Source organism: Sphaeramia orbicularis, chromosome 10 (assembly GCF_902148855.1).
Source record: "Sphaeramia orbicularis chromosome 10, fSphaOr1.1, whole genome shotgun sequence".
Classification (NCBI taxonomy): Eukaryota; Metazoa; Chordata; class Actinopteri; order Kurtiformes; family Apogonidae; genus Sphaeramia; species Sphaeramia orbicularis.
The window spans coordinates 34356061-34366450 of NC_043966.1; the positions used below are offsets into that span (position 1 = coordinate 34356061).

A 10390-nucleotide genomic window follows, 5' to 3' on the forward strand; every position below is an offset into this window, starting at 1 on the left:
GCTTCCAACACATCAGCTTTGAGAACTAAATATTCACTTCCTGCCTAAAATACCCAACAAGTGAAAGGTGCCATTGTAATGAAATAATATTATTTCCACTTCTCCTGTCAGTGGTCAGACTGTTTTGGCTGATCGTTTTATAGGCATCACAAGTTTTTCTGAAAATACCAAAGACACAAAAGCAAAGCAAAACATAAGGCAGATAATTCTTCCTCACAGCTGTTTTATTCATTCAACATCTCACATTACAAATACTTCAAATGTATGCATACAGATACAAACAGTTGGCAGCAAATGAATAAATGACATTAGATCTTTGTTTTACTTCAATACTACAAACCAACTATAAAAACTGACGTCTGTATTGTCGCGTAAATTAATCAGGAAGAAAATATAAAAATTGGAACTTACGTATAAATGTGAAATGACTGAATAAAAATCAAATAATATCGGGTAAAAAAAAAAAAAAAAGTTAATAAATATAACCTTCCCAGCATACAATTAAAAACTATTGAAATTTTGCAATCAAGTAATACTAACAGACATAATCTTTTCATCTGAAAATGTGGAGCACAATACAGCAATTAGAAAAACTAGACACATCAACGAGTTTAACACATCACCCCAAAAAATATAACAAAAATCTGATCAAAATGATAGGTATACATTTCAATTGAAAATATAGCAAATGCTAAATACATTATCGACCTAGTATATACAATGTTTTCAATCACAGTAGCATGGTAGTAGCAAAATAAGTAAATAAGCACAAAACTAATGTTTAAAAATAAATTCAGGTATAAATTAGTTGTTTTTTTTTTCCTGCAGACATCAGCATGAACAATAGGAAACAAATGATGTGTAAATGACTGCATGGTTTATAGGGATTAAATGACGTACACTGCAGAGACTTGTTTCCGGAAACAATAAGTATTGCACATAATGGCTCAAAGTTAACTTGCAACATTAAATCACATTCAGGTTATGTCCCAAAGCATGCCACATCACAAAGGGGGTCAAGTGATCAAGTCTCTTCACCTATGTCCTACTGAGTGTCCTCTACATTACAAAAACGCATCCAAAGTGTTGTCACTGTGTAAATTGCATAAACATCATGTCTGTGTGAGGAAGGCAGACTCCATCATGTAAAGAGAGGCTACAAGAGAGGTGATCTCAAAGAGAGAAGGAAAAGAAAGTTGATAAGGAAAAAGGAGATCTAGTGCATTACATTAGGTCCTGCATTAACACTAGCCATGTTATTTCTGTATTACATTATGCATGCCAAGAATAAGTAGAACTTACAGGCAATCCAAGAAAGAGGATCTAAATATTCAAACAGCTGATATCCACTCCGGTGATAGAAGGGAAGATTTCACATTGACCAAAGCCAAAACATTTACCCTACTGATATTCTTATCGACTACACCTAGGAGCAAAATATCAGAATATATTTTCAAGACTATCAAAAAATCAGTTTAGAAAGGTCTTGTCATGCCTTAGGATCCTGTAATTATGTTTATTAGGACAGAGGAGAATCCATATATGACTGGCTAATAATAGCCTTTTTTTTTAATCTACAGAATCACACCAATGCACCAGACATGTTTCAGATTTACCAGCACTTAAATATATAAAAGCTAATTGAAAATTATATTAATATCATTCATTTTCTTTTTTTTTTAAATTAAGTTTACCATAAATGCAGATCTCTTAGTAACAAAGGTACAAAATTATTTTTCACCAAGTGAAAAAAATGAGGTATTGCAAAAGGAGTTCTCCCATCTGTGAAAAATGTGCCTAAAATGACTATTGAAAAAAATATTTAGAAAAGTAGTGCATAATAAATGTATATATGTTCATGACAAAATAATCAGCTATAAAACACTGTACAAAAATCAGCAGGCCATGTATAAAATAATATCTTTATCTCTGTGACAGCAAATTCTAGCTACTACCATATCCAACCACAACACTTGTGATAGAAGCTCCAGTCATGGTAGAGCGTGCAGTGGTACACCATGAGGACAGCTCAGGGAAACTGGACTGTGCATTCCCATTAGTTTGTACTACATTAGCATGTTAGCTTCCAGTGCTAATATCCCTGACAATATAAAGTGAACAAATACTACTGCCAATACCTGAACCCTGAGGGCTGCGTCTTTTTTTGTTGTTTTTGTTTTTTTAAGCTGAAATCCACAAACCAAAACTCCTGACTACTCCAGCCTTCCTCCGCATTATGACAAGAGGCCACACTGTTGACATGACAACCCTCAGATCAACATCTGTTTCTGATGATGTGTTTTAGGCCAATCTTTGGTTTGCCCTTTCTGGTTACAAAGTGTCGACTTTTAAACCAAGACCTAAAAACTCAAGCCAGTAATCTAAACATATGTGCTGACTGAGGGGAGATTTTATTTAGTGACGTGGCCAGATGCTATACACTGAGCTGCTTACAAAACTCATTACTTCGACCATCTCAAATGATCCTCCTCCGTTTTGCCCGAACCATTTGCACTTCAACCTTTGGTAAATGGTACAGTTGTTTTCTAATCCTGCAAGCAAAAATAAGAAAATGCCCCTTCTTAACTCAACTAGTTAGTATACTGATTTTAGGTATGATGAACCTCACTTAAATTTTATGTTACTCTTGACAACAAATGTAAGCAGCTTTGCCAGCTAACATGAAAAGAAAGTACAGTCAAGTCAGAAAACATCTAAATCCAAATCTAATGCATCCATATGCTCATGCACACTTAAAGTCAAAACATAAATGGGATTTCACTCTCTTCTTAACATTTACTTCTTTTAGAAGGCCCAATTAAAAAAGAAAACTAAAAAATAAATTATTAATTTGTTTAAACTTAAAAGAAAAGTGCATTTTTTCACATCATGTCCCGTACCCAATCCCTAAATACCCTTGTCTCTCAGTCCCTCCCCAATCCTGCGTTGTCTCCCACCCTCGCCTTAGTTCCAGCGGAAGGAGATGTGTCGTGGTCGGTCCCCTCCCTCCTTCACCAGCGGCTTGTGAAATTCACGGCCAGCCCGAGAGTGGATCGCTGCCCAGCAGTACTCGCAGTAGTACTGCAAACAGGTCACATTGGCGCAGAAGAAAGGAGCGAACTTCCCCCCACAGCGGGTGCCCTGGCACTCATCACACAGCTGGTCGTCCAGGACATATGGCTTCACTTCCACCTGAAGAGGAGAGAGGAAATGGACGGCAGAAAAGGAAAGTTAAAATGGAGGTAGGGAAGGAGAGCAACAGTCATGCAACAGCTAGTACAGACAGCAGACGACAACCTGACTGTTTATCACACATCCAACCAACTCACCCGTTTATCAATCTCCCCGTGCTGCAGTTGAACAAATCGGGCACTGATGGCTGCAATGTAGCTCTGCTGATTGGAGAAGGCCACTCGTCCTGCGCCTTTCGGATACTTGAGCTCAGGGTCTGTATCGATCCCAGCGTAACACACTCCGCCGTACAGTCGGTCCATGATCATAGCAAGCTCCACTACAAAGACAATACAAAATAATGAACAATGGAAGGATCAACACAGGTCTGACTCATAGAAACACCTTCACCTAACGTCTGTGGTCATTTTTTATAAGTAATTTCCATTAATAACTCATCTTTTTCTGTGCATTTTTGCCACTGCTATAGTATAAGCTACTCAAAAGTTTATTTATACACTGAGGAAGAAATAAATATATGATTAAAAAAACATTTCCTTTTGCATTTTAAGTTTTACAATTAAAAGCTGCACAGGGCTATTAAAAGGTTATTATTGAATTTTACAAAGGAATTTATGATGACGGATACCAACAGATGATTAAAGTGTCGACATAAACAGTTGGTGGCTCTAATTCTCTATTGCGCCACAACAGATGAAGGGTTAGCTGATGCCATTAAGAGTGCCACTAAAATCTCAATAAGCTCAGTAATTACAGTGACATGTGAACTGCAGCCGGCTCACCTGCACGCAAGGGACGAGGGACACCTCCTACAAAAATAGTCTTCCTAGGATCCAATGGCTGAGAGCCATCCATCACAAAGTCGCTGTCATTAAGGTTCCAGGGCCTGATTTGGACCTGCAAAAGATGAGAAAATACAAAAATCACCCATCTGTCTCAATATCATTTGCCGTGGCTTAGTCAGTTAATCAATAAACCGGATACTCACAGGCTTGTCTTTGATAGTGGGGCTGGAGACGCATAGGTAAAGCTTGCCGTCCTCTTGAATGCAGGCATCAATCAGAGCCTGAACTGAGCTCTCATCTTGGAACAGCAGGAACGCATAACCTTCAAAAGTAGATAACACAATAAGCACAGACAAGGATATATTCCTCACGATCCTGTAATAACATTACAATGCCTGAATTCTGAAATATACAGCTTACGCTCACCTTTTGGTGGAAAATAGGACTTGCTCTCTGCCTTGTGAGGCCAGTCTACAAATAAGTGACCAAATCGACGGAAACTGGCAGTAATTTCATCTGAAAAAATGAAGTAAAGTCATTAGTAATTGATGCTACTGTTTGGGGAATTCAACACAAATTGGAAAATTCAAGAGCAGCTTACATTAAGTGTGTACTTAGTGTAAATTACACAGTGCTGCAAACTGATCTAATGTATTGAGATTTTCAACACAAAAAAATCATACATTTGCGTTTTTCACTTACGCTCTACAATGCAGATGAGTAAACTAGAAATATCCTCTGTATCTTTATGTGGTCTTTACCTTCATCTATGTCCGGTGGCAGCCCTCCAACGAACACTTTACGAGAATATCGCTCCACACGTTCACCATTGAGGTGGGGAAAACAGTGGGCTGATCCCAGACCAGCAAGTCCCTGGTCACCTGATTCATCTTCCCAAAAGAGCGCTCATCCTCCATGGGGAACAGAGAAGAATGACCTGGGGGGAAGAAGATCTGAATGATAGTGGTTGTCCTCATCTTAAGTTACACAAGAATTTTACTGTACTACACTGACTGCACTAGAGGATCATGTGTAACCATTATGCACAATTACAAGAAAAATCAGCCATGATTTTTGTTTTTGATGATATAGTGCAGGGAAAACAAATATTAAAAGAATTACATGTAGCTCTTAGAAAGCAACCTAAAAGGGCCTGCAGAAGAAGAGCTCAAACCCTCACAACATTAAAAGGCACAAATAACCACTGACACTTAACAATCACACAGACAGACAGAGACGAAACTAGAAAATCATGTCTCAAGGGTCATTGCTGCTTTGTAAACAACATCAAGACACATTCACAGGTTTTACCTCGTCTTCTGCCATAACTTCTTGCTGCATGTAAAACACAAAACACTCTTGAAATGGAAAACATGTGATAGAGTCAAAGTGTACAACAATGTCGTGGCTTGAAATTAATTCTCTGGCTTACTGCCAATAATGGCTCATACATTTTCAGTGTAGCAACAATTTTCCACCAACCAGAATAGTTTTTAATTATACAAAATAGTATAAATCCATCAAATTTTACTTCAGTGATATCCATGATCTGTATTTTAAATAACCTTGTTCCATCAACTATAGTATATATTAAGGAGACACACAGAGTCATTCAGAATTAAATGTATTATTTATCTAAATTCTGACATGCTGTCATTACTAACTTTTGCTAAATGTTTTATTTTAATCTGCATTTATCAGGCATTAATTTCAAGCCCTGACCTCTGCTACAGCACTGTGTATACATATCACTTACATACCATTCATAGGTAGAGGTCCATCTCCACCCTGGTGAGAGAAGCTATAGCGACCTACATGACAAAAACAGGAAAGACCTTAGAACACAATGTCATGAAATAACAAAACCAATACTGTCTGAGTGTACTTCCACTGGAAAGCAGGTTACTGAATTACTGCATATACAAGCTGTATGAATACAGCCAAAACTTTGTGATATATCTGACATGTTTGTAAGCTGTTGAATTTTCAAGGCAGCTTCATTAATAAGAAGAGTCAACTGGGAAAAAAATCCTTTGAAAAATGACTGTAGACTGTAAAACATCAAGGAGAAGTTTCCAAAAGAAAGGGGACATGCGTCAGCTGGACTGAATTACTATAAGGAGAAGGCTAGCTGTGATGGAAAAAAAAAAATATTCCTGTTCAGTTTATAACAAAACTGAACTGAAATGTGTTATTAATGTGAGAGCTCAGATCAAAGAATCTCCTCAAAATTATCGCAGGTGATCATTTGCACGAGTAACAAAGAATGAGACAGAAATGAGTAGTAATGCAAGACAGATGACACATTTATACACCTAATTAATTTTCAGTGTGTGTACAAGGCAGATAATACTTTGAAATGGTTGTACACAAGCACTGATGCAATTCTACTTTATAAAATACAGCATTTCTTTATTTATGTTTTATTGTATTAATTTGAGAAATGCCAAAATGTTGACTAAATATGGTCAGCCTTAGAAGAAGAAGGAAAGTCATGAATAAGAGGCTCTCTGGTCACAACAGTTAAACACAAAATCATAGATCTGAATGGACTTTCTTTGTTTCTTCCCATCTTCATTAATCTCCACCATGGACTTGTTTTAGGTCTGTACTAATTAAGTATTGAGGTTCAACACTCCCAGCATTCTGAAATTAAATTCACATTGCTTTAACCAAGGGAGACAAATGAGTGCCAACCAACAGAGCCTAAGAGGAATTTGATGATATCAATACCACCACTCAGGTTTCCATTGGTGGCACTTACCAAGTGAAAAGACAAACATTCTACAAATCATAATGAGTGACTGCTCGCTATCATTGAAATAAGTTAGTGTACACCTGATCAACAACATATTTTGATATTTGTAGCATATCTATTGTTTTGTCAACTCCTTTTAAATACACATAACTTTTAATATTTGAGCACAGTTACTCAGAAATTATGCTGAACAATATAAACAGTGCAAGAATCTAAATATACACCAGTTGCTGTCAAAGGCACGCATCAAATGGTGTTATTTATATACAGCCAGCAGTGAGAAAACCTATCCCCCTCCTCACTATTGTTAGTGTGGGAACCAACCTTTCAAGGAATCCTGTTCAGCCCTCATAATGTCAATCAGAGAGTTCTCAAGAGAGTGCATACTGAAACCATCAAAGGACCGTGTTCTCTCCTGCTGAAAGAAAGGAAGACAACAATTAGCCTCCTCACTTCCCACATCACCATCTAAAGCAGCCAAAGCTGCAAGAGGCCTGACATAGTTTTCTATAATGCTAATAGCTATTAAAAACTGCAGAGAATATCCCCGCAGAGACTCCAGAGGAAAGCACTGTAAACAGAAAATGGAGCAGAGTTAAACCACCTGCATATCTCTGCAATCAAACCACATCATTCCATTCTATGCGACAGCATAAGATAAGAAAACCTGCTATTTATCCTAAAAAATAAATCTGACACAAACTGTTAATTGAGAGGCTAGAAGTGAACTGATAATATTCACTTTTCAAACTAATCCAAACAAGATAAGCTGCAATGAGACATAAATGACACGAGTAACGCCGCATCACAGTGCATCTACGTGGGCTTAGAGCATGCAAAGCTGTACAAGGCACAAGACTTCTCAAATCAGGACAAGAGCAAGGCCATGTGATCAGTGCAGATGATAAGGCTGCTCTGCTTCCACTAAATGATCTAGATAAGACCTCAGACATGAGCGAACACAATAAAATTCAATTCATCCATTCAGTTTGTTTAGCTGTCACATATCCTGTTGTGCTGAATGGCTTGTTTGCTGCATTGGACACAAAGAAATGTGTTTAACAGGATTAATGTCATTTGTTCCTTGAGGATAGACAAGACATATATACAATTTGTAGTCCTGAGGGACCTAAGTCCAAGCCTATTGCTGTTTTGCAGTTAGTGTTAATCATGTTAATCTCAGTCTTTTTAGATATATTTCTCTGTCAAACATTTTCTTGTGAATTAATCTGTTTTAACTATGTGATGTACTTACCTGGAAAGGGTAGACACTGTCATTACGGCTCATACTGTCCTCCACCCAGCCTTTGTGACTGAAACCAGAGCTGTTTCTGGGGAACTTCTGAGATGGGACCTGGAGGCAATTGGATATGTTTTATTTAATTATCCTTATGAAATATATTACATAAAAAGCGATACAAATACCAGTTTTCATTTATTAGTGCTTACTGACTTATCGCAATCTCATGTACCTGGTTATTAGGAAAGGACTTCTTCAGTGGAGAGATGGAGTTAAGGCCCGTCATCCCTCCACCTACACCTCTCCTGTACTCCCGAACACCCTGTGTGCCACCCCAGCCACCATAACCACCGGGGCTCCAGGAGGTGGATGTAGGAGTGGAGGGACTCTGATAGCTTCCCCAGGGTGAAGGGGGTTTGCTCTGTGCAGGAGCAAGGTGGGGCAGCTGGGTAAACGCTCCAGTGCGATGGGGATGAGGAGGAAACGATGGTTGAGGTGGATGGGGGCTAGCTGGCGAGCGCCGGTGCTGCTGTGGGACCCCTTGACCATGGGGGTGGTAGTGTTGGGGATGAGGTGTTGGTGGAGCAGGATGATGTTGGGAGACTGGTCCTATCTGTGGGGAGAAACTGCCACCTCCCCCAAAACCAGGCCCGGCATGGTGGGAGAAGTTCTGGAACAGCAGAGGAGGTCCGTTAGCGTTGGAGCCAGCGGGGCCAAAGAACCCACCGACATCCTCTCCGACCACTGGAGACTGGGTGGATGGGACTGCAGGGGACCAGTTGTTGAAGCTGGTCAGTGAGGAGGAGGAGGAGGTGGATTGTGCACAGCTTGTAACCATTCCCAAGCTGTCCTGGTAGTCAAACCCACTTAGCACTGGGGACTCCATCCTTAGCTTCTCCTTCCCACCGCTGCTCTCTAAAGAACCCTTCTCCAATGAGCCCTCTTCAGGTAGAGCTCCTTCGAGCTCCCCTAGGCCTCCACCGGTCTCCTGCTGTCCAGGAGAGAGCGTCTGAGGCTGGGCCTGGACCTGAGACTTCTCTTGCATGTCCTGGAGGTCCAAGGCCTTGGACTTGTCTGACTCCAGAATCTCATCTTGCATGTTACTGTGTTGAGCTACGGCAGGGAACAGCCAAGCACTGCCCCCATTGGTGGAGCAGGTGTTATTTACGAAGGAAGGGGGGCTTGGGGGGTTTGAAGGGTGGTGAGGGTGCTGGGGTTGGAGGTGAGGAGGGATCCTTACAGGAAAAGCAGATTTGTTACCACTGCTGTTCTTCACCAGAACTCCAAACCCGTAGTCCCCCATTTAGGACACCCAGTAAATCTTCAGTTGACTTTTGGCTTTCACCGTCTTCTTTATCCCTAAAGTGTGGTGTGGGGGGAGGGAAAAGGAAAAAGTGACAGAAAACATAAGGATGTTACACCTCAAGTTGATTTGGCCTCTTGGAGAGAAAAAAAAAAGCCTCGTCAAATGCAGTAAATGCGCCTGGGCTGCACCCTCCCTGGTCTTGTGATGCAATCAGTGAGATTAAATCATTGACTCGCCAAGCCATGGGAGGCCTGGATGAAATATAACACTCGGGTAGCAGGCAGGCAACCACGGAAAACACCCAACCTAACCAACGCAGGCAGCTAACAGCTTGGGCTGGTAAAGCTGACGTCTCCAAAGGTCGTTACGCAGCTAGCAGCAAGCTAACAGCTGCTCCGCCACCTTCCATGTGCCCTATTAGTCATGCACAGAGCAACAGTCAATAATCAAGTACGTTTGCGCGTTACAGTCTATCTGTAAACGCTCGAGCGCCGCGGTCGCATACAGCATCGACACCTACCGATTAATCTTCTCTTTTCAGCAATGACCTCCTCATACGCAACCATTTAAATACAGGAAAATGTTGATGACGTCTCCTGTCTGTTCTGAATCTAGGGTAGTTCCCTTCCCCAAGCTGCTAGGCTAGGATAATAGCCGATAACCGCAGAGACGTTGTAGCATATTTGCAAACCAGGTGGGAGGCAATAAACGCACTCAACGGCTACAACGTCCCTCGATTTTCTATCTACCTACACGGCTCTGCTATCAGCGAAGGACGGCGGAATTTTCCAGGACATGACAAGTTGGAAATGGTGTATGGCTCTTTAAACGACCTCGTCTGTTTGGCGTCCTGTATGTTCAATGTCACACAGCCTACCAATCCTTGTCATCATTTTTACATCTCGAAATAACCCGACGCAATCCTGCCACCCGCTTCGGCGCGTCGACAAACGGAGTATTTCGTGTTGCGTCGGCCATAGCTACCTTCAGTTCGGCGTCATGACCTTATCGTTTTGATGTTGCCATATTTTAGCGTTTTTCCTTTTTCTGCATTTCCTAGGCAGCCGGTGTAAATGGTCTCCCCTCTCTTCTAGATGACAGCTGGGCCA

The 10390-nt window shown here is 40.7% G+C and overlaps 1 protein-coding gene across 1 annotated transcript; it reads right to left on the minus strand.

The window, feature by feature from the left end:
* Positions 1-205: 205 nt before the first annotated feature.
* LOC115426917 (cytoplasmic polyadenylation element-binding protein 4-like) lies at positions 206-10390 on the minus strand. The gene is given in 13 exon segments (XM_030145180.1): positions 206-3192; positions 3330-3511; positions 3975-4089; positions 4181-4299; positions 4404-4493; positions 4739-4877; positions 4880-4914; positions 5289-5312; positions 5738-5788; positions 7060-7150; positions 7991-8089; positions 8208-9333; positions 10266-10390. Coding segments are annotated over 12 exon segments (2244 nt in total). The 5' UTR covers positions 9279-9333; positions 10266-10390; the 3' UTR covers positions 206-2964.